At 33.8% G+C, this 23676-nt stretch overlaps 4 protein-coding genes and 1 long non-coding RNA gene across 5 annotated transcripts in view; 4 read left to right on the plus strand and 1 right to left on the minus strand.

Moving 5' to 3' along the window:
* Positions 1 to 23676, plus strand: part of LOC138136612 (uncharacterized) — a 134982-nt gene that overhangs the window by 92714 nt on the left and 18592 nt on the right. The window lies entirely within an intron of this gene.
* Pdp (pyruvate dehydrogenase [acetyl-transferring]-phosphatase 1-like protein, mitochondrial) lies at positions 82 to 14027 on the plus strand. The gene is made up of 5 exons (XM_069055755.1): positions 82 to 534; positions 12028 to 12166; positions 12218 to 12465; positions 12513 to 12726; positions 12974 to 14027. Exons 1-5 carry the CDS (start codon positions 307 to 309, stop codon positions 13666 to 13668), a joined length of 1524 nt encoding a protein of 507 aa, XP_068911856.1. The 5' UTR covers positions 82 to 306; the 3' UTR covers positions 13669 to 14027.
* Positions 801 to 2036, plus strand: LOC138136550 (uncharacterized). The gene is made up of 2 exons (XM_069055773.1): positions 801 to 923; positions 978 to 2036. Exons 1-2 carry the CDS (start codon positions 882 to 884, stop codon positions 1980 to 1982), a joined length of 1047 nt encoding a protein of 348 aa, XP_068911874.1. The 5' UTR covers positions 801 to 881; the 3' UTR covers positions 1983 to 2036.
* LOC138136559 (uncharacterized) lies at positions 5739 to 6705 on the plus strand. The gene is made up of 2 exons (XM_069055783.1): positions 5739 to 5885; positions 5942 to 6705. The coding sequence occupies exons 1-2, from the start codon at positions 5844 to 5846 to the stop codon at positions 6611 to 6613; spliced, it is 714 nt and encodes a 237-aa protein (XP_068911884.1). The 5' UTR covers positions 5739 to 5843; the 3' UTR covers positions 6614 to 6705.
* Vps4 (vacuolar protein sorting 4) lies at positions 15477 to 17615 on the minus strand. Its single transcript, XM_069055761.1, has 7 exons — positions 17191 to 17615; positions 17001 to 17136; positions 16718 to 16949; positions 16188 to 16669; positions 15908 to 16136; positions 15737 to 15851; positions 15477 to 15683 (listed from the first exon to the last, which is right to left on the minus strand). The coding sequence occupies exons 1-6, from the start codon at positions 17324 to 17326 to the stop codon at positions 15750 to 15752; spliced, it is 1317 nt and encodes a 438-aa protein (XP_068911862.1). The 5' UTR covers positions 17327 to 17615; the 3' UTR covers positions 15477 to 15683; positions 15737 to 15749.

Consider the following 23676-nt stretch of genomic DNA (forward strand, 5'->3'; position numbering starts at 1 on the left):
GCGGGTTGGTGACACAATGCCATTGCCATCTAGAATGCGCATGTTTAAACGAAGGGCCATGTGCATTCTTGCAATATTTTGCTGTCAAAAACATAACCGTAGAGATGCACTTATGTCACAACATAACCTTCACAGTTGACGGTGAAAAATGTCATACGTACAAAATACAAAAATAGAATTATTTAAAGAAAAATGTGAATTTTAAGTGATAAATTGAAACTGTTCAATAAGCGCAAAGTAATTAATCAAATTACGTCAACGCAAATCGTTTATTGCATAAAACATTTTTCGATAAAAGAGTAAAAAATGGTTGTAGCCTGCCGTACGCAACAATTAATTAAGACTGGTAAAAATGTGACTATTTCTAAGAAATTTCACTATTCGACGAGAAGTGCAGCCTTGGGATTTAGAAATTATGTGGACAAAACTTCAGTGTCTTACAATGATAAACCTAAAGTTAGGTTATATGATTGTAAGAGATTTCATTCTTCCAGGGAAAGCCGCACAACATTAGCAAAACTTACACCCCAAGAGGTAAGTTTATTATATTTCTAAATCTCTCCATTCATGCGTTGACACCTTTTGGTATACCTACTTAAAGAAGCTTATATTGTTTGTAAAGTGTTTTCACTTGAAATATAATAAAAGTCACTTCAAGTGCAAATATTTAATCTTCATTTATTTCCACGTAAAAATGTGTCGGTGTTAAAGCTATCCCCCTTTTATTGTAATAAAGGTAAGTACGTAAGTTCTTTATTTATCCAACAGTTTTGAGAATTTTTACCCTAATCCTTTTGTTTTTCGTTGCTATTGTTAAAGATAAAGCAAGATTCCTATATAATATAAAAAAAGAGTTGTTTCATGTCTCATCACTTAAAAAAATGGGTTCATACCAACATCTGGTGCTGCTTGCAGCTTTTATGGTAAGAAAATTTATCATTTTTTAGTTTAAGAAATAAATTACAAAAATATTTTAGATTTTTCACTGTGGTTTTGTTGAATCAAGAGGAATAAGAGGAGATCCAGCTGATGGCAGTAATACTGATGTGAGAAATAATATTTTACAAATTATTTTACAAAACCAAGGAACATCACTGGACCAAATCCATGATAGAATAAATGCTGCAGGTGGAAATTTGGAAGAAGCTGTCAGTGGTATTAATTCAGAGTTTAAAGAGAAGATACTATCAATTGATGGTGATTTAGTTAGAGTTGATCCTGAAAGTTTGAAACAGATAGTTAGAAATGCTACTTTGGCAACTATACGCAACCGATTTTCACAAAACTCTCCCCTGACATCAATTTTAGAAAAAAGTGTTAATGAACAAATTAATGCACAGTCGCCACAAATAAATGCGTTGGTTGAACAAAGTACTGTCCATAGAGATGTTGCTCAGCAGTGGCTGGAATCTAAGGGTCGTAGCAGAAGCAGAAGGAGCCTTCAACTGAGAGCCTTTGATTTGGGACAGATAGCAACTGACATAATCTTGAATATTTTGCGTGATCAGTTTTCTTCAGTCATAATTGAACTTCTTGAAAACTTGAAAAATACATTGTCTGCGTGGTACATTGGCGGTCCCCCTGCCAATGATTTTGAAGGCATTTTTGCATTAGCAGTAAATACGCTTATCCAAAATGCCATTCAGCTGATAACTGCATTTGAAGAATCTTTAAAAAGTACTGTCCCAGTTGTTCCAGAAGCAAATTCTGTTTCTACTGACACTGCAGAAGGCAGAAAAAAGAGAGAAGTGCAAGAGCTTGCTGCTGTGGAAGACAACAATGATGGTCTCTTAGACGGAATAATTAGGCCGATTCTCACTCTTCTAGCATCATTCTTAACTCCAGTTAATACATTAGTAAAAGATCTGGCTTCAGCAATTTTCGATATACTTAGTCCAATATTAGGAAACATAATTATCACGCGCATAAGAAATATAGTAATTCCTATCATTGACTTACTATTACCAGCAAACCCCATTTAATTAATAATACTGATGTACAGTACATCCTTGCAATAAATATCTTTAATGTGATAATTTATTTTATAATACCCCTAAATTTTTATTACACAAATTACAGAATCACTCAAATTTGATTAAAAACGAAATCGTTATTGAAGATAACATGAAGGTTGACCATGAAGAAAATATTTGGTAATAATTTATGAAATCAGACGAACAAGGTGACATAATATTTACAGCCATAACCCACTGGCGCGACATGTAGCGGGCGGTTTTTAAGCGCTACCAGTCTCCACGGCAAGCATTTAATCAGTTAAAAAACCGAGGTCGAAGAGATCAGAGATCGCAAAAAAATAGAAACAAAAGTATTGGATTTGTACGACAATTTCTCCCTCACATTTTTGTCACAATATTCCTTATAGCAATGTTCCAAATTGTTGGACATTGTTCAGCTTCATTAATAGAATCTCTATCAACGGTTGCGTGTGCGAACAACTCCATTCTGTTATCGTCACTTCAATTTTTCGTCAGTACATATCTATTTTGAAAATCTGACATGCATGGCACGTCAGTATTTGTCAGTATTTTTTCTTTGATGGTACAACACGACAAATTCCCTCCGAAGTTGGCGTTTTCGACATTTGGATAGAAGTCGAAAAATGAGACCCGCACCTGTTTCAAAGAAACGTTGGGTAATTGTTCACTTTAACTACTTCTGGAATTTTTGCGTTTTTTCTGGCTAGACAGCCTCAGGGCGTCCTCCTAGATCGTGTCCCACCATTCAAACCTTGTGCAAATGCCTTTTTTTTCTCTCTTGTTGTGTTTCAAGGTCGCGTCAAGTCTTAGTATAACTAAAGGGTAAGGAAAATTTTCATTTGCACAAGGTTTGACTGGTGGGAAACGATGTAGCATGACGTCCTGAGGCTGTCTAGCCAGAAAAAACGCGAAAATTCCAGAAGTAGTTAAAGTGAACAATTACCAAACGTTGCCTATTTGAGGTAGCACAAAAAACGCATGTCACATCGCATAAGTCATATAGTGTCTATGACACATTCGGCTCGACTCGGGGTTACATTTGGCAAACTTTACGGACCGCCACATAGGATGGAGCCGTCTTTAGCTGTAAAATTGCATGTGTCGCTAATTTTGAACAAATGCAGCACAAATAACAAAATTATACAGGTAGAAGTATATTACAAAATCCGCCCTAAGCTGTAGAATCTTTATTACAAATTCTATCGCGACGATCCGTGCATCAATCGAAAGGAGTTAATAAAAAAACACATTTTAACCTAAAATGCATTTACGTTGTGTTGGCATAATGGGAAGCCATAGAAATTTTGCATTTAATTTGGTATCGTGCGTTCATTTAAATTTATCCTCAAAGTTGGCGTTGGAGAGTTGATTGAGAACGCACCACTCGTGTAAAAGTGTAAAGGGCCCCACATACTGATACTGCGTTTTTGTTCGACGAACAAGTCTGTTCGAACAAAAACGACGAACACGAGTTGCACACACACTTCAGCTTTATTTAAAGGTTTTAATTAGTGAATAAATATCAAGTTATATTTGTATGCAGTGGTATTAGCTATAAAAGCATATATTTTCCATAAACACGGAAGACTGCGAAGAGTTCTATAAATTCCAGAACTTTCTGTTAATCTGGCGAAAATCCGTCATTTTCAAACAATATATATGTAATATTTTTAACGTAGCCCCAAAGAATTTAAATCGGGGGACCGCACAGGCCAGTGTCGTGGACCGCCACAACCTAACCGATCCTCAATAATCGTAAAGACCATTTATGATTAAAATTTGTATGGGACTCGTCATATTGTGTTTAGTGTCCAACCGAAGATTCGGTTTCGGCCCGTTTCGGCTGAAAATAAGAGTTTCGGTTTCGGCCAAAAATTGGCCGAACTTTCGGCTCCAGCCGAAACTGTTTTTCGTAGCGTCTCGCTCTTTGTTAATTTGATTATTATTAAGTAATACTTATAAATGTTTAATTAAGATTGACATAAGTTATTTTTAAATTTGATTTATAATAAAAATATTATAGTCCGGACAAAATAAATGTGAATCCTGTTATCTATCACCAAAGTTGCAGGTGAAGAATGTCGAAAACTCGCTGTATTTATACCTGCTTCTTTTCGAGAAGGACCTACCATAAATCTTTACTATCGTTATCATGTGGTTAAATAATTTGACTTAATAAAGTAAGGATTCACATTTATTTTGTCCGGACTCTAAGCATAAATATTTTTTTGTTTATTTTTGGATTGCAAACAGACAGTTGTATCTAATTACAAAGGTCCAAAAAGTAACTGAATGCAAAATTTTCGGTTTCGACTGGAAAACATGGTTTCAGTGGGACACTAATTGTGTTATTATAGTAAGAACTGAAAAATGCGTCAAATTGTTAAACAATAATATTAATATGTAAGGTCAGGTCAGGTCATGTAAGGGAATTACATATTCTGGGTACTGCTCACAGTTTCCGTCTCGAATCGGCGGCTGCAACAACTGTCGGACAATGTGAAGATCAACATTTATCCCAAGGATCAAACGGAACGACATTGTTGCGACAGTGTGTATGAGAAAAAACCGAATTTATTGTTGACTCAAGTTGCAAAAAACCACTTGTCATTTACAACAGCATTTTTTTCATATTTTTGAACCAGATAAGGACAGAAAGGGACCAGAAAATCATAGTTTGGGTTGAATATTTTCCATATACTCGTAAGTACAGTTTTAAAGTAATTTCAAACGACTAATGCCATAAATTTGCTGTTGCAAATCCAAATTGGTTTTTTGCAACTTGAGTCAACTTTAAAAACAATATATTGACAGCTATAAATAATAATTATGTTCTATAGTAGTCTATTTGACGAGTTCTTGTCTAAATTGGGGTTTTTTGGCACTCGTTTAACGAGCGTTTTAAAGGCCCACGAGTGCCAAAAAACCCCAATTTACACATGAACGAGTTGAATACAACGTTTTTTTGTTCGACGAGCCCCTTAAAGGCTCCAAATCGCTTAAAATCTTTAAAATTAACTTGACGTTTCGTTTTGACAAGTGGTGACATTTATCAAAATCCGTTCACATAGGAGAAAATTCTCAAATTCTAACAGTGTCGAACAAAAAAATAATTTAGCAATAAAAAGTATAAATTCCTCAAAATAAAATACTTTTTTTTCGAGATACCTTCAAGAATATATTATTATCTACTTTATAGAAAATCTCATCAATGAAAACAAAATTTTGAGTCTGTTTAAATCAGTGTTAAAGTTTCTCCTGTAGCACATTTTTTTAAAGAAAATTAATAAAATACAATGCAAAATTGTGTGTTAAATTTTTGCATTATGTCATGCAATCCAAACAACTGAACTTGCTGAGATAATAAGTTATTTACAGAAGAATTTCGATAGTAACATTCCATCAAAATTTAAGTTTTAAATATTTACATTGTACTCGTATTAAAAATATGACAGGTCTATGAAAATTATTTAACCTTATTTTGACCTTTTTAAAATTGATATGAACACTATCAGTAAATAATGAATTCTATTTTTATTTTAAAAAGTGATCGAATTCGAGAAAGGTTCAGTTTGGGTTTTTAACTTAACTAGAAATTTGAAAAACTACTTCGAAAGCTAAAGCAATTCTCATTTACAGCATTACAGCATAATTTTAATAGATACAATCTTAAAAAATAAATAATCTGCGAATTGTTGACGTTGCTTTTACTTTGAAAAGACGACAACGCGAATTACATTTTTAATTCCTAAATCCTCACCAATTTTTGTACTATTGTTAAAGATAAGTCACACAAAGAATATGTATATAAAGTAATTTTGCCACATTTTAACTAGTTTGCCAAAAATGGATCTCCATTATTTTTCACTTATAATTTATGTTACAACGGTGAGTAGTTTAACAGCAGTTTAAGATTACTTATGATATCGTAATTGTATTTGTAGATTTATAATTGTTTATCAGGATCGGGCAGCCATGTACCTGAAAATCCATCTTCATTATTAACTAAAAATATTTTAAATGCTATCCTACAAAACAAAGGAACATCTCAAAAACAGATCATAAATAAACTAGTAGAAGCAAATGGTGATCAAGAAAAAATTATTAACGGAATTAATTCAGAACTAAGAGAAAATTTATTACAAAAACACAATGATTTAATTAGAATAAAGCATGAAGGTCTGAAAAATATCGTCACGGAATCGGTTCAAAGTTCCGCTTCTAATTCATTTGTCGGATACATCTTGAAAAATATTCTTGACGAAGGATTGACAGCTCACAACGAAAATTTAGAGACATGGGCTGCTAATAATTCGATACCGGTTGGTGCATTTCTGAATTCCGTCAGCGATGAAACAGGCGACACAGATGACAGAAAGAAAAGATCTGTTGAACAACTCACTCCACGTACCTTGGATTTAATCGGAGGTGCAATCCAAAGTGTACTTCAATTTATACTTGGTCCAGTCAACAATATCGTAAAAACTATTATATCTTCTATTTTAAATGGTATTTATCCGACAGTAGGTTACTTAGTTTTAACACCCGTGAGATTGATATTGGAGTGGTTAATTGATACTTTGCTTCCGTGCTCTGGTTGCGCACCTCTTAATTGACATGGATTTTTGTAACATTTCGATAAATTTACTGAAAACATTCTGTAGTGTTTTTTTTTTTAATAATGGAATAAAATAGATCAAAAACCAAAGGTTTTTTGTTCGACGAGCCCCTTAAAGGTTCCAAATCGCTCAAAATCTTTAAAATTAGCTTGACGTTTCGTTTTGACAAGTTGTGACATTTATCAAAATCTGCTCACAGGAGAAAATTCTCAAATTCTGACCGTTTCTAACAAAAATAGTTATTTTTGTATTAAGTGCGCCAACAAAACACGAATTTTGCCACGAAATACAATAGTAAGGTACCTGATCCAAATAGGACCCATCTAATTTTTATTTTCAAAAAACGGTTAGTAAAAACAAGTAAACTCGGTACAGTTTGCAAAGACACACTTGTCATTTGCAACAGCATTTTTTTCATATTTCTGAACCAAATAAAGGTACAAAGGGACCAGAAAATCATAGTTTGGGTTGAATATTTTCCAAATAAGTACAGTTTTAAAGTAATTTCAAATGACTAATGCCATAAAAGTGCTGTTGCAAATGACAAGTGTGTCTTTGCAACCTGTACCGAGTTTAAAGTTGACGCAAGTTGCAAAAAACCACTTTGCATTTGGAACAGCACTTTTATGGCATTAGTCATTTGAAATTACTTTAAAATTGTACTTGTATGGAAAATATTCAACCCAAACTATGATTTTCTGGTCCCTTTGTGCCTCTATTTGGTTCAAAAATATGAAAAAAATGCTGTTGCAAACAACAAGTGGTTTTTTGCAACTTGAGTCAACTTTAGATAAGAACTTTGGATGCGGGTTGTAAATGAAAGTTTATTCTTTTCTTAACATAACAGCATAAAACATATAAATAAAAACAATAATAACAAAGAAGTTATTCCTTTTTCAAAAAAACATTGTTTGTGGGCCTTATTGCGAACAATGTGCTTGATAAGGCCCACCTATTAAATTCTCGATAAAAGTTAATAAAACACCATTTTCTTGCAGAATACGTAAATAAAAACAACTTTCACTTGCATGAACAACACAAATGATCCAAATCATTATCTTTTATTAGGCCTATACAAGCTTCGTGGTACCAAACGGAAGAATTCTTGTACTATGGCGGACAATAAATTTAGGCCGGCCTGTCATTGGCTTGACATCAAAATGTGAAGCTGGCATTAGGTTCAACTAACCCCATTTACGATTTTTGTCATTCTTGTCATCGTGACGGCGATAATCAAAATTAAAATTGGAAAAAGAAGCGTGCACCAGGGAGAAGTGCTACTACAAATCAGTTATGCTAGTGCGTCATGATCTGTAAGTTACGAAAAGGACGAAGGAAACGCCATAGTACAGTTGCGGCCGTTGAAAACTCAGACACTTTGACAACACCAAACTTTTAGCTTTGTAAATGGTATTGAAAGTGACGTTTCTCAAAATGTCATTCAAACATTATCCACATTAATTTCTCTCGCAATGGCTCTTATACTCACACCGTCCCTCAGTCAAACACATTTTTGCAAATCAGATAATTGCAGCATTTCAAAAGTTACGCGCGATTCTGACCTAATATGTCAAATACTGACACTGACTTTATAATCCTTGATGAAAATCCTGTTTACGCTAATCAAATTTCGGAATTTATACAGAGTGTTTAGTTCTTTCCTGTCTGAGATTTCAACGGCCGCAACTGTACATACATACGCATATTTATCATTTCACAGGTGTCACATCAAGGACAATACCAACTTCCCTTATTTGATTTTCTGTCAAAAAAATAATTCAAGAATAAAGTCCACTACGGTTTTAATAAGGCCCGCTCCTTTGCCGGGCCTTATTAAAACCATTTTTCCCGCTTTTTAACAACACTGGTGGGTGAACTTTGCAATGTTATTTTACCGCGAAATTTGAACATTTATGATACGGTCATTTGTACGAATTTTATGCACTCATGCTAAACGAACCCCTTATGTTGTTCGTATATTTGGAGATTTCTATAGCTAAGTCAATATCATTAGTGGGCCTTATTTTCAAGCGGGCTTCATTTGGAACAGGTACCTTATATTATATCATTAAGAGTAGTGTTCTCTTGTGTCGAAGGACCAAAATTGATAGTCGTATACTGGGTAACACTAACAATTTATTGAATAATGTAAAACAAGAAAGTGTTTGTATAGAGACGAGTCTTGTCTCGAGTCTTGAGTCGATCTGTGTCGAGGGTTGATTTCTGCTTCTGGACGTCCCCACCCCTTCGACAGAGTGGTTGAACGAAGTTCCAACAAGTAGAAATGAGTCTTTTTGTGGCTAGCCCAGAGATTGAAGGCCAAAACGCAGTTGAGGCCGACAACTGGGCGAGGCACAAAAATACTTTCTACTCTGAGTGATATACAGTTGGGGAATTAAAATTTCGGGCACTATTTTTCTGTCACTTCAACAAAATCTCTGTAAAGCACCTTCTACTGTCATCATGACTGACATTAAATCATCGCTTTGATATGTTGCCTACCCGTTATTATGCCACAAATGACAATTTTTGAATGCCAAAAAGACAAAAACATGACAAGAGTAAAAAATAAGGTTATTAACGTAAAGGTTGTTTTAGTTTATATCATGACATTGACAATAGTGCCCGAAATTTTAATTCCGCAACTGTACATATACTATTTTATCTTCAAGCGGATCACAAAAAAAATCGAACATAAACTCGCTTGTTTATTTTTCTTTTCCTGCATGTACAATCTTCAAATTTTAAAGCACTAGTAATTTCTACTGACTTGGTACTTGAAGTTTCGATAAAATTAGTAAAGCCTACAATGCTATCCAATCTAACCGATGTACTTTCAGCAAATTTCCACGTAAAACTTTCCCAAAATGGTGAATGATCGCGATTTGTAATTTTGGGTATCCTGAACTTTTACAACGATAGCAGAGCCCAAATCTTCGATATCTCTCATTGTCGGTCAGACATAGACATACTCGTAACCTACAATAATAATTTATAATTCTTCCTCTAGGGAACTCAGAAATTTTACCTTTGTAGCCAGATACTTTTCATCATGATGATTCATGGGCATTATTGTACACACACAATTTAATCATACACTTTTCGGGACTTTGGTGGAACTAGATCCTACATAGTTTGCCGCGATCTAAATATAATAAAAATTATCAAAACGTGAATAGCAAACGATTATAACTTACATCTGTTTACTTTTCAACAGTGAACGGTAGTCTTGCGTTATTATTTAATTTTGACATCATGGCATCTGATGACATCGAGACCTCCGTTGTATGTAGGTAACTAATGTACATTATTTTTTCATTTTTTCATTTATATTGTAATTAGTCACAAGCACAAGTTATAAAGCAAAATCAACATCATCCCTCAAAGCTGATATGGTAAATGTCATTTATTTGATCGCCAATGAAAAAATAAATATTTGAACCAAAATCGAAGCATGTTGTTTTTATATTTTTTTGTGCCGCCGGCCGGAATTTGGTAGTTTATAGATCTCGAAATCGTCCAGAAACACATGAATTGCCGGCCTAGTCCGGCTAAAAGTAGGGATTTTGAGTTGTCATCGGTTTTGGATGGCATGTGTCAATGTTAATTCTGTGCATGGCTCGTTATAACTATTAACATACCTAGCGATGTTATGACTATCATAACCACCGCAGATGTCGGTTTGAAATCCGAGCTCGTAGAGCGAGGATTTTAAGACATCTAAGGTTGTTATGATTCATAACATCCGTGGTTTGTTCAATAGTTTGCCGGTTTTAGAATAAACCGAAGAGAATTTAAAACAATTAAATCCAAAAACTCGTTTTAAAATAGATTGAGTTGATAGCGTTTGCATATGTTCAGGTGTCATAGTTACATTTGGTTGTTTATACAAACAGACATTTTGCAAAATGAGTTTAAATGATAGTGTTTTACCGGAAAACGTCTTAAATGAAGAAGAACAAAACAATGGCAAGATCTAAATAAGGTTACAACTGTAAATGTAAGCGATGTTGGCGTATTTTCATGAACTGGTAAGTCCTCATAGTGTAGTTTCGTAATGTATTTATCTATTTGTTTATACAGTCGAAGAACCCCCTCATCATTATGGACGTACCACTCGATGCTACTAAGTGCAGTTCATTTTTACTATGGCATAGCTCTGTCTATTTAAGTAATTATTATTATTTTTAGTTCCGTCTGTTTGAATTAATAATGAATAAAGTTAGATATTATCCTTCATTTGTTGATTGTTGTTGACATGTCACTATGGCAATATTACCCTACAGCATAACTGTACTATAGTACAGTTATGACTCACCTACCATCCAACTTTTGTGAATGTAAACCAAGGCTTACTATACTGAAACCGGTAAAAAATGTTTTTCTATTCACAATAACGTACAAACCTCAAAGAAGCAATATTTTACTAAAATTAATGAACGAAAATTACGTTTTAAGCGACTTCTTGACCATGAGCTGGTGTATCTACGAAAATGTGATAAATGTCAGAAAACAATAGCCATGTTGATTTTAAAATTTAAAAGTTTAAATGTTGCCAACACAAAAAATGTCCCTAATACTAATTATTAAAACAGGTGGTTTCACTTTTATTTCACTAATATCCGCAGAAGTTGGCACAAAATGTTTTGTGTATTACACGTCCAGAAACGGTTTTGCGAGTACAATGAGGGACATGGAATCCTGGGCAGTCTGCTATTGTCGTTTCAAAAAGTGTCAATGTAAATGCACCTTTACTGTCATTGTGATTGATATTTTCAAAAAAAACTGTCAAATTAACTTAAGCGTGGTTATGAGTAGCTAAGGTATGGTTTAGAAATTTTGACAACTGAATGACACATCTGCCCAGTTTTCCGTGTCCCCAATAGTACTCGCATTGCAAGCCTCAGCTATCCGCCTCGGCCCGCAAACTTACTCGCACTCGTAAACGTACCGTTTCTGGCCTATTGATACAAATAACTATTTCACTTTCAAAAAATATACTTTTGATCTAATCAAGATTTTGCCAGAAAAGTTTTAATAAACTAGGCAAAAATGAATAGGGAATTCCACAATTTTTCTTAGAAAGCAAAATAATTGCCCCAATCCTCCCACGTATTCTTAAACACTAGATAAATTTAAAATGTTACAGGTACTTGAAACATTACATTTAATGTGTACCTGTATTTATATATTTCTAACACAAATTCAAAAATGGAAAAATTCCCTATTCATTTTTGCCTAGTTTACTTATTATAAATTATAACATATTAGTTCACAGGTTTACCATGTTATAACTTATAATATGATAAACCTGTGAACCAATATGTTCCAATTATATAACTTATAATAACCAAAGACCTAAACCTCATATTATGATTTTTTTTTTTATTTGACGTCGAAATTGTTTCTAGGTAGACAATATATTGCGTGCAAACGAATACACTCATGAATTTCCGAATGGATCCGTAAAATCTTACGATTCAAACCAACTCGCATCAAATAATCCCATTGAAGATACTCGTGCAGAGGCTTCATGTTTGATTACAAGCGGTATATCATTCTAAACAGTTTGTATGTTTTCTCATTTATGATGAATTTTAGGTCTTCTAGTAGGAGTATTTGATGGCCACGGAGGAGGTGCTTGCGCACAAGTAATAGCAAAAAGACTCTACCACTACATCACAGCGTGTTTGCTTCCTCACGACCACCTGACAGAATATGTGGCTGCATTATCCTCACCAAATCCACCTAAATTGATAGAATCCTATAACGACAAAGTACAATTAGTTGACGATGTTAGAGACCTATACAAAAGTAGTTTCGTGGAATTTCTTAAAGATTTGGCAAAGGTTGGTTGTTCATTGTTTTAAAGACTCCTTTTAATGCATATATTTAGGTAGGACAGAAACAAGGATTTGAAATGAGAAAGGCACTCGAAAAAGCTTTTTTAAGGTTGGACAGTGATCTGTCAAAGGAAGCTCTGCCGATAGATGAAAAGATAAACATGAAAACTCTCTCAGTAGCCATGTCTGGAGCTGTTGCCTGTGTGGCTCACATTGACGGTGCTCATCTGCATATTGCGAATGTGGGAGACTGCTGCGCCGTACTCGGTATAACATATGTTAAAATATTAAGCGATTAAGCTTAGAAGAGAAGGTATATTAATAGATAAGCTTTTAGTGTGCCTTCTTCTTCTCTCTGTCTTTGCTTTTGAAGTTGGTTCCCATCTAAGCAAAATCATCATTTTGATTTTTAATTCGTTACACGATCGCGTTAGGCAACTAACAACTAACTTCAGACTTTTTGTGTCGATTTTCTGAGCAGCAAAGTTCTAATTTTTATAAAGATAATTTCTAGGTACTCTTTCGGATACGAATGCCTGGATCGCAAAAAAAATAACCCAAGAACACAATTTCTACAACAAAGCTGAAGTCGAGCGTATAATTAAAGAGCATCCGTACAACGAGAGTAGCACGGTAATAAAAGTGGGAAGACTGTTGAGTCAGCTAGCCCCATTCAGAGCGATGGGCGATTTTTGTTATAAATGGAACAAAGAAATAATGTATTCCGTTGTGGTAAAATATTTTGGCGAGAACGCCATGCCGCCAAATTATCACACCCCGCCATATCTAACGGCGATTCCAGAAGTCACACACCACCGTCTAACACCTCGTGATAAATTTCTAGTCATTGCTTCTGACGGACTTTGGGACATAATATCTCCGCTAGAAGTTGTGCGACTTGTTGGAGAGCATATGAGTGGAAAATTAACGTTGAGCCCTTTAAAACTGCCTCGAAAGAACATGAAGTTAAGTGAAATCAACGAATTGTTACTACAGAGAAAAGAAGGCCTAAAAACCAAACCAAAAGACTCAAATGCAGCCACGCATCTTATTAGAAATGCTTTAGGGGGAACTGAATATGGAATTGATCATAGTGAACTATCTGAAACGCTAAGTTTACCAGATGATGTTGTCAGAGTATTTAGAGACGATATTACTATAACAGTTATTTACTTTGATTCAGAATATTTGAGGCATTGTCCACCATAGTTTTAGTTTCTAATTGGTTTGATGCCATTTTTTTAAATACTTCTTCCATGAACAACACATTTTTCGCGAACTAGATTTGCCCGTTAGAGGTAGTCAATTTTTGTATGCCTTGCTAGATAGTAAATAGCTTTTTAGACTGAGAAAATGGCTGATACTTCTTTGATTAGTATTTTCGGAAACATCATGTGCTCAGTTATTTATTTTTAATAATAAAAGTAGGTACCTATATTAGATATTTAATGACAATAACATTATGGATAATTACCAAATTATTATAGGTAATAACAAAAGGCAGCGACAAATTCTTGTTTTACTTTCATGTAAAGATTCTCATTAAAGTGCATCTTGTAAAGATTAAAGACTTCTTGTTTTTGTTATTTCATTTACACAATTCATTACAACGATTATAGGATTAGGTATACATACCGGGTGTAGAATGGATTTTGGTACATAGGCACTTTACGTGTAAGAGTAAAAATCCTCGGATATTGGCTCCCCTAATTATTTTCCAACAAAACCTCTTAAATACAAAAGTTGTAGAGTAAACAAAAATTGTACCTAAATTCTTTTCTAATAATTATTTTCTAACACCTTCTGGTTCTGTTAGAGAAGAAAAATTAAATGTTAAAAATCTATGGATAAAATAGCCATGACTCCCGACAACAATAAAGTTCATTTTTTGACAAACGTAACGAGTTTTCTGATTCCTCAAAGAATGAACTCTTTTAACAAAGAAGAAAAAGTTAACTTCGTAAAATGGTATTACTCTGGATTGTCTTTTAGAAACATGCAAGCAACATTTCCTGCTGTCTATCCTGCGCGACCAATTCCAAATTTGACATGTCAAATATCATATGACATTGTCATCTTTGGTTGTCAGTGTTGTCACCTCGGTTACACTTCACAGCTATTGCTATCTTGACAAATTCTTCAATTCTTTTTTCCATTATTGTGTACTTCTTGAAGATGTTAAAAAACAAAAAAAATAAGAATTGGGAACTACTTTTAAAACTCTACAACTTTTGTATTTAAGGCCAATATCCGAGGATTTTTACTTTTACACGTAAAGTGCCTATGTACCAAAATCCATTCTACACCCGCTATATAAAAATATAAATTATCATTTTCCTACAAAAGTAGCAAATTGCCAAACCATCGAAGGTTGTGTTGTGTCAAGATCTACGTTAAGTTTACGTAGATGTTTAGTTTACCGCGGCAAGTTTTTGGAACATTTATATGAACATACTTTTGCAACTGTTTAAAATTGTATTATTATAAATAAATTCAAAAACAATCTACCCAAGATATGCCCTGTACAAATTTAAAATTTACTTCGGAATATTTTTAACTTTGTCAAATGTACACGTTATACGTAAATATTCCAGTTAAAAGTGAAACTTCGCCCCTCAGTACTCTGATAGAAAGTCTAGAATAGCCCAGCACTGTTTTAAAATCCAAGTCGCTAGACAACAGTCCTTGCGGTGAAAATATTTTCTTCAAATGGTACGTTGAGATTTCACTATTTACCATTCTATAAACAAAAATACTATATTTTTCACAAGTTACTAGCTTTCTGATTTCATGAAAGTAGGCATTACAGTGAAATATTGTCTTTATTCCAACTAAGACTTTAAAAAATACAATGTAAAAAAATAATACATATAAGCACAATTTAAATGTTAAAAATATGAATCTTGTCATAAATTTGTTTGCAAGTAGTGAACATTAACTAATTAAATACAACTATATATAATATATTATGTACAAAGTGATTGTGCTGTCAAATTTTATAACGAAAAGACAAAGTATCTTAGGCAATAAGTATTCATATTTTATTAACGTCCATAATTACAAATATAATTTAATTTATTCACTGAAATGAAATAAGGCATTCTTATATAATTATAAATAAAAAATAAAATATATTTAAAAATTATATTCAAAAAACTGACTAAAAGCAATTATTGGGTACAATTGAAACATGAGGAAATTTTAAAGATAAACATTCATGTTTCCTAAAAACAGTTCATAATAATGCCATAAGTATTTTAAAACAGCGTTCACTCACAATAATCTCAAAATTAGCCTTCTTGGCCAAAATCTTCCTTAAATTTCTCCAGTTTAGTCAAATCTTCATCATTGACTGTGGGTTTCGATGTAGCCAATGATCTCAACATGTCATTCTAAAAAATTGTACATAAAGATGAAACTTTATTGTAAAAATCGGTAGCCCAATTACCATAGTGACAGCTGGCTCAGCAAGTTTATCACCCTCAACTTCCATCCAAGTCATTTCAATCGCTCCTGCATCTCCTGGAGAACAAGGTGTGAGGAGATCATCGATAATGACTTTAGGGTCTTTTGGACTGGGGCCTCGCACTTTCTTAAAATGGGTGGCAGTTTGAACTTTTCGGACTGGTTGCATTAAAGCATCTCGAACAACTATACTAATGTCAGCACCAGAATATCTAAAATTCATAGGTGCTATAAACAATTTTTAATGTCACAAAAATTCTTACCCTTCTGTTCTTCTGCCCAATTCTTTAACGTCTTCTTCTGTCAACTCTGTATGTGTATTACCTAAATGCAATCTGAACATTGTCGCTCTTGCTGGTTCTTCTGGTAATGGAATATAAATGCGCTTTTCAAATCTTCTGCGAATTGCAGCATCAAGTACCCATGGAATATTTGTAGCACCCAAAACCAGAATACCTTCAGTGTCATGACCCACACCTTGCATTTGGACAAGAAATTCAGTTTTAATTCTGCGGGCGGATTCTGATTCATTATCAGATCGAGATGAACAGAGAGAATCAATTTCATCAATAAAAATAATACTCGGCTTATGCTGACGTGCCAACTCAAATAAGTTTCTAACCAATTTTTCAGATTCACCCAACCATTTCGAAACTAAATCAGATGAAGATACAGAGAAAAAAGTAGAATTGTTTGCTTCAGTAGCTACAGCCTTAGCCAAGAATGACTTTCCAGTACCTGGGGGCTAAATGGATTTCATGAAAAGGAAAAATGGGAAATTTTAAGGGCTTACACCAAATAAAAGAATTCCTTTCCAGGGAACTCTTTTTCCACTAAAAAGGTGGGGAAAACGAATAGGCAGAATGACAGCTTCTTTAAGGGCTTCCTTAGCTGCATCCAAACCAGCAACATCCGACCATTTTACGTGGGGCTTCTCAACAACAATAGCTCCCTCCAATTTATTTTGAAGTTTTTTCTTTTCTGGGTCATCTCCATCACTATCACTATCACTTTTTTTATCATCCCTGTAAACATTAATTTTGTTTCACGATTTTTATTGCACAAAACAAACATACTTTGAATCCGATTCACCATCTTTGATAGGCTTCTTCTTCCCTTTCTTCAAAGATTCTTTGATTTTTTCAGCTCTTTCAAGGTATTGACAACATTTAGCTCTGATACTTTCCTTTGCTTTGTCTCCTTGTGCCTCATCTAAAAAAGAAATTGGTTTAAATTTTTGTTGGATCATACTAAACCTACATCTACATTTGATAGCATGAAGAAAATACTCTACTCCATGTTCGTATAGTCTCAACGCTTCTTCATAATTTTTGTTGCGATCTTCTTCTGTAGCTTTAGTCACTAATTCAATAGCTTTTTGTAAAGTTGTTCCTGTTGCCATTCTTTAGTATTTTATGTTCAATATACCTGCTGGTGGCAAATGATGACTTAGATTAGAACTCTAATAATCACCTTCAAACGACAGAAAATATATGTAGATTGAATTTAAAGTGCGTTCACTTTGTTTAAATTGTGTTGCACGATCATCAAAATCTCATATTTGATATAAACTGTGATGGATTATTTATAGAGATTATTACAAACTTAATCATTCACACGGACAATTATCTGACATTACATTCGTAGAATTATTTTGGTGGTAATAATTGACAGCTGACGGCTGACACATTCAAGTCACTAGTGACATCTTCTGGTAAATATAAATAATACAACCCGACTATGCACGGCCTCCTAGATACATCTCTTATCCGGTCTGTGGCATCTGTTTTTGATAATAATAGATATAATAACTTGAGAGGGTCAGTTATGGTAGGGCACGGCTTCCTAGATTAATAAGAGTCGAAGCCTCTAATACGGCTGGTCCAGTTCCTTGAACTGTCTGTTCCTTCAAAAGCATGGATATATTAGTACTGGATACGGCGTACAGCTATCATAGTTGAACAAGACGTACCATCTATTTCTGTCGCTCTCAACGCATTATCTGGGTATTAGCACTATCCTTTAGAGAGTCCCCCGATGCTGATTGGTTTAAATTCTCAATCTATCAAATATTTATTACTCTCCTGTCATTCGTGTCATCTTTTTTCTAATCTATTTTTCTGAAGTTTGAATAGTTCCAGAGTATTTGAACCGTTAATTCTGTCATAAGAATGGCTAATTCGTCTAAAGCCAGGTATTTTTCACTCTAATGTGAAACACTGACACTGCTATTGGTAAAGATTTCACAAAAGGAAATCCAGGTTTGGACTACAAAGGTGAAGAGAGTTGTCTGCCTTCAACAACCACACTTTTGTTAGGCACTTTTAACTTTAATTTTTGCATAAATTCAAACTCACAAGTATCAAGTGTCTATGAAAGACTTAGGTATCTACAAAAAAACACCAAAATAAATATTAAGATTCTTAAATTTATTCATTTTTAAATAATATAACTTTGTTCAGTTTATTTCTAATTTTGTTTTTGTTTCTAGCTTCTGCGGTTTTCTTACATTCATAGTGTATTCTTAAAGTCAAATAAATTTTAGAAATAATTTTGATCAACTGTATTCTCATTCTGTGATTATCCAAAATGGGTTGGTTTTTAATATGATTAGTCATCATTTCATCACTGAATAAATTTGGCATTTTTCGTATGGTTTGTAGAGTTATTAACTCCTTAATGTTCTTTTTGTTTAATAACTTTGCTTTTTCGGTACATCTGATTGTACGTTCCAATTCCCTGCAAAGTTCAATAACATATTTACTAGGTATAGCTAAGCCACCCCTATTTTTAAATTTAATTAACTTTGAATTACAATCTATACTTTGCAACTGTGAATTGCAAATGTGGCATAATATTTTGGATTTTGCCTTTCTAGTTACAAATCCTGCTATATATACCACTATATCGTTAACAAAATTAGACAGCAATGAATTTGGAAAAAAAATGTTTTCGTTTTCTACATCTAATTCAAAATCTCCTACGTCCTCTTCGAGAATCAAATCTGTTGTTTTGGATTTAATACTACTAGATACATGTAAAATGTTGGCTGCATCCAAAATACTACAATTGCCATATTTTGACCCGCTGATTTCATGTTTCACTATTAATTTTTTATAGGCTCCTTTAAAGTGAAGACACGATGGATTGTTATTGCAGCCGCCGCGACTTCTTACTGCGCTAAAAAACGTTTCCAGGTGGTCCTGACTAAGCTTGAAGCTAAGGATATATTCAAAATTGTACTCTGATTTCAAATTTCTATATAAATCAATTAAATTTGTCAAATCAATTACAAATCCTAAAAAACCAGTTTTTCTGTTACTGGCAATTAAAAATCCGTTGCTGTCTTTCAATTTCTTGAGATGATATATACATTAACTTTCTCTTGTATGTGATTTAAATTTGTGTCATTCATTGGTATTTGAAGTGTCCCATTCGAAAATTTATTTTTACAATTTAAAATATCAAATATATTGTTTATAATCAAACAAAAATTGGCTGTAGCTTCACATTGTTCAAAGTCTTTTATCAACCCTTTAGAAAAACATAAAGCGCTTGCTACGCTTGCACTCATAGTTTGAGCTGCTAAAAATACTTTCATTATCTCATTTTTGTAGTTAATGTGTCTTCGGGTTAATTTATTTGCAGCCCTTAAACCTTCTGACTCTTGTACTTCGACCAGACGTTTAATATATTGCCATTCTATTTTCAAATTGTTTAAATCGAAGAGTATATTCTTGTCACAAAAAGCGTTTCTACATAATTTGAGCATATGACATGCATCAAAAAAAGTGTAAACATTTTTATCTGTGACTGGATGGGGAAAGTTTGGCTTAAAATTTTCCAAATCATAATTTGCACCCATTAGTTTACACATAGCTACATTGACTGGTGCTCCGTCAAATGTAATGGAATGGCATTTAACTCCTGTTTCTTCTAATAATATTAAGCATTGCTTTAATATATTTGATCTCTCATCAGCAGTTAAACTTTTTATCAAAAAGTAACCTACCGGGACTTTCCAGCTTTCATTTAAAGCAACCGCCATAAAAACTAACGCATTCGTAGCTTGTATTTTATTATACTCCAGATCCTCATCAATTCCACAATTTGTGCCAACTTCAACGTAACCATGAAATTTATTGCCATTGTACTCTACCTTTTGCCTAATAGACATTTCGTCTAATACCAAGTTAACCACAATTCGTTTAGCGTTCTTAGAATTGCTAGCTCTAAATTTAATGGCTTGAAAGGCTTCTCTGGTAAATCCCGGTTCCCCATCTACTACCGAATACCATTTCTGAATAGTTCTAGGATGTGGTAATAAATTCTTCAAGGATGATCGTACATAGTCATATGCTTTCGGCGAGTAAAAATGTAGGGTGAGGGCAAATGATCTCAGCTCTGGGGTAAATAAAGCATTCTTTGAAGTCAATTGTCTTGTCAGGATTTGTTTGACAGTATCAGGTATCGAGTCCTAGTTAGTTTAATTAAAGTTGTAATAAAACAATTTTTACTTATGTTAAATCATACCATCAAGACTTCTTTTCTCTCTTGATTTAAGAAATTCTGATCACATAGATAAGTTAAAAGATCCTCAATGGTGTTTACTCTGTTGGTTAATTTTTTATTTTCCCTCTTTAGTTTTTTGATTATTTCCCTTTGCTCGCCAACATATCCTTGGACCATATTTATATGTCTTTTTGGTCTTCGAGGGCTATTAAAATGCGTTACTGTTAGGTCTCCAATATATCTAGCATCTGCTGATTGAGTAGCCGTCGTTTCGTTTTCTAAGAATTTTTAAAAATAGGTAAGTTATGAAAGAGAAATTAAATATTTAAGTTTTATACGCTAAACCTTTGTTGTCACTACAACGCTCTTCTGCGAAATTTAGATTAAGGTGTTCATTAGGTTTGGTAGGAAAATTTAGGTTTTGTGAAGGTATAGAATCACTTTTTAAAATTTTGCGTGGTTTTTTAGATTCATCGTAATCAGAATTCTGAAAATGTTTTGAACAAATAACCGCATCTTTTAAAATTTTGATTGCCTCTTCCACATTACATGCTGCTATCCATTGATTTCTTAAGAACGGTTCTCTTGGAAAACTGAAATCATTTTTTCACGTAGGTCTTAGGTATTTATAAAGAATCGTCTATTTTACGTACCGGTGAAAAGATAAGTCTTGTCTTGAAGAACTGTAAGGAGAAGAACAAATTATGCACGTTCGCATTACTGCAATTATTTTAAAACATCAAGTTTTATGACACTTCAGACTTTTGAATTAATTTCAAATTTCAAAATTGACCTTTGCGAAACATCAAAACGACATACGTATTGTAATAACAGAGAGAAACATATTTTAATACAAGTTAGAATGAAATGGGGGAAGGTACCGAAGTCTGTGATATGTTTTTTCAAAGTGGACATACGTTTATAGGGTATTGCCATATCCAGTAAAGTCCATTCACGTTGGATTTTCCCTGCCAAATTGTTGTTACGTTGCAAGCCTGCGACTCCTTTCCTAGTAATTTTTACATTATCGTGTTTTATTCGTGATAGAGCGATTTGACGTCTTTAATTTTGAATGTTAGTTTGACGTGTGAAATAAAGTCACAGATTTTTTAATAAAATTCTATTCCTGGATGATTTTACCATGGGGAAAAGAAAAAAGGTTAATTTTAAAATTGCGTTAACCTTCCACAACTGACGTAATGGTGGTAATGTGACGAAACCCGCATGCTAATACGGACTCAAGAAAAAATAGCTTCAGTTCGAAAATTAATTAGTTAGAATCCTTTAATATTTAATGTATTGTATGTATTAACATGATTACAATCTATTTACGACCTTTATTGAGCAGTTTTAACAATACAACGTTATTTTAAAGGTAATATGTACTATCGGTGGACATAAAAACCTGGGACAAACGTCACAATTGTATAAAGTCAAAAATCAGAAATATACATTGGGTAAATTTGGCTTTTTACAAACAAGGTTATAAAAATTATGACATATTGTCAGAAACACCAAGTTAAAGTTCAGTTCTTTAACGTTCTCTTCATTGACAATGATTTTATATAATAACACAATTGACCTAGCATCTCTTACGTTCAAGGAGTTAATTTTAAATACTGACGATTTTTATTTTGAGTGACAATTCAAAAGTCTGATATACAATGAGCAAATTTTGGATGTCCCAGGTTTTAATGTCCACCGATAGTACATCGAAAAAACTTAAATTAGAAAAAAATCATCAAAAATCAAAATACACCTTTCTTTTGTGGTATGCAATTGTAACAATAAATTCTTGAAACGTCACAACCACAATCAAAACGTATAAGTGTCTCTGAATAACTGAAATTTTATTGCCAAATTTGTTCCATCATTTAGATGCATTCCTTACTGTGACCAGGTGCTGGCCCTAACATCTTATATCGAATCTGGCTTTCAAAAACGTCTAAAGACTGGAGTTGTTTTTGTTGATCTCACCGCAGCCTACGACACCGTCTGGAAAGATGGACTAATACATAAATTGTATAATGTAATACCTTGTGGAAAAATGGTCTCACTCTTAGAAGATATGTTGTCTAACCGTCAATTCAGGGTTTTCGTTGAAGACAAAAGCAGTAAATTTCGATTTCTCAACAATGGTTTACCTCAAGGCTCAGTATTGTCACCAATCTTATTTAATTTATATACAAGTGATTTACCCCCAACAAATTCCCGAAAATTCATCTATGCTGACGACCTAGCAATGGCTTACCAACATCACAATTTTGAAAATGTAGAAAACCGACTGTCAGAAGATTTAATACCTTTGAATAAATATTTCAGAAAATGGCGACTTTGCCCAAATCCTCAAAAGACAGAAGTTTGCTGTTTCCATCTCGTAAACAACCAGAAAAATAGAAAACTGAAAGTAGTCTTTAACGAAACTACAATTAAGCATAATTATTCTCCGACATATCTAGGAGTAACTCTTGATTCATCTCTAACCTTCAAATTACACATCGAAAAGTTACGACAGAAACTGAAAACGAGAAACAACATTATACATAAACTCGCGGGCACAAGTTGGGGAGCGAATGCACACACTTTACGTATCACAGGACTAGCTCTAGTATATTCAACGGCAGAATATTGTTGCCCTGTCTGGAAGAACAGTGCACACGTGAACAAAATAGATGCTCAATTGAATACCACACTTCGAATAATAACGGGTACTTTAAAATCTACTCCAACACCATGGCTACATGTCCTAGCGCACATTATTCCGTACGATATTAGAAGAAAATACGTAACAAAACGAATTTGGGATAAATTTCAAAATTCACCGAACATGTACTCCATAACACAAGACATGGCAAATTTACCACCCTTTAGATTAAAATCGCGTAAACCACTTTGGAAAGAAGAATTTCTCATGGAATCATTTTCCAAATCTGACTATTGGAAAGCAGCCTGGCAAGACGTAGATATTTTCAATAAAAATCTAATTGAGGATCCTACAAAACAACTTCCGGGATTTGACCTACCTAGGAAAATCTGGTGTAAATTAAATCGTTTTAGAACCGGGCATGGCAAATGCAATAATATGTTGTTTCACTGGAACATTCGTGAAAACCCTTCTTGTGAATGCGGTGCAGAAAAAGAAACCATCCAACACATTTTGGAAGAATGTCCCCTTACTAAATTCCAGCAAGGTTTCTCCAAACTACATCTACTTACCGAAGACGCCCTAAATTGGCTACA

Source organism: Tenebrio molitor, chromosome 1 (assembly GCF_963966145.1).
Source record: "Tenebrio molitor chromosome 1, icTenMoli1.1, whole genome shotgun sequence".
NCBI lineage: Eukaryota > Metazoa > Arthropoda > Insecta > Coleoptera > Tenebrionidae > Tenebrio > Tenebrio molitor.

What these genes read in the sequence shown, in the direction of transcription:
- Vps4 (XM_069055761.1), bottom strand. Translation starts at nt 17,326, where the DNA reads ATGGCAACAGGAACAACTTTACAAAAAGCTATTGAATTAGTGACTAAA. An exon ending in AAGGAATTCTTTTATTTGGT is followed by an intron (nt 16,670 to 16,717) that starts GTAAGCCCTTAA and finishes AAATCCATTTAG; the next exon opens with CCCCCAGGTACTGGAAAGTC. An exon ending in TTGGGCAGAAGAACAGAAGG is followed by an intron (nt 16,137 to 16,187) that starts GTAAGAATTTTT and finishes TATGAATTTTAG; the next exon opens with ATATTCTGGTGCTGACATTA.
- LOC138136559 (XM_069055783.1), top strand. Translation starts at nt 5,844, where the DNA reads ATGGATCTCCATTATTTTTCACTTATAATTTATGTTACAACG. An exon ending in TTATAATTTATGTTACAACG is followed by an intron (nt 5,886 to 5,941) that starts GTGAGTAGTTTA and finishes TTGTATTTGTAG; the next exon opens with ATTTATAATTGTTTATCAGG.
- LOC138136550 (XM_069055773.1), top strand. Translation starts at nt 882, where the DNA reads ATGGGTTCATACCAACATCTGGTGCTGCTTGCAGCTTTTATG. An exon ending in TGCTGCTTGCAGCTTTTATG is followed by an intron (nt 924 to 977) that starts GTAAGAAAATTT and finishes AAAATATTTTAG; the next exon opens with ATTTTTCACTGTGGTTTTGT.
- Pdp (XM_069055755.1), top strand. Translation starts at nt 307, where the DNA reads ATGGTTGTAGCCTGCCGTACGCAACAATTAATTAAGACTGGTAAAAAT. An exon ending in TTCTTAAAGATTTGGCAAAG is followed by an intron (nt 12,466 to 12,512) that starts GTTGGTTGTTCA and finishes GCATATATTTAG; the next exon opens with GTAGGACAGAAACAAGGATT. An exon ending in AGACTGCTGCGCCGTACTCG is followed by an intron (nt 12,727 to 12,973) that starts GTATAACATATG and finishes GATAATTTCTAG; the next exon opens with GTACTCTTTCGGATACGAAT.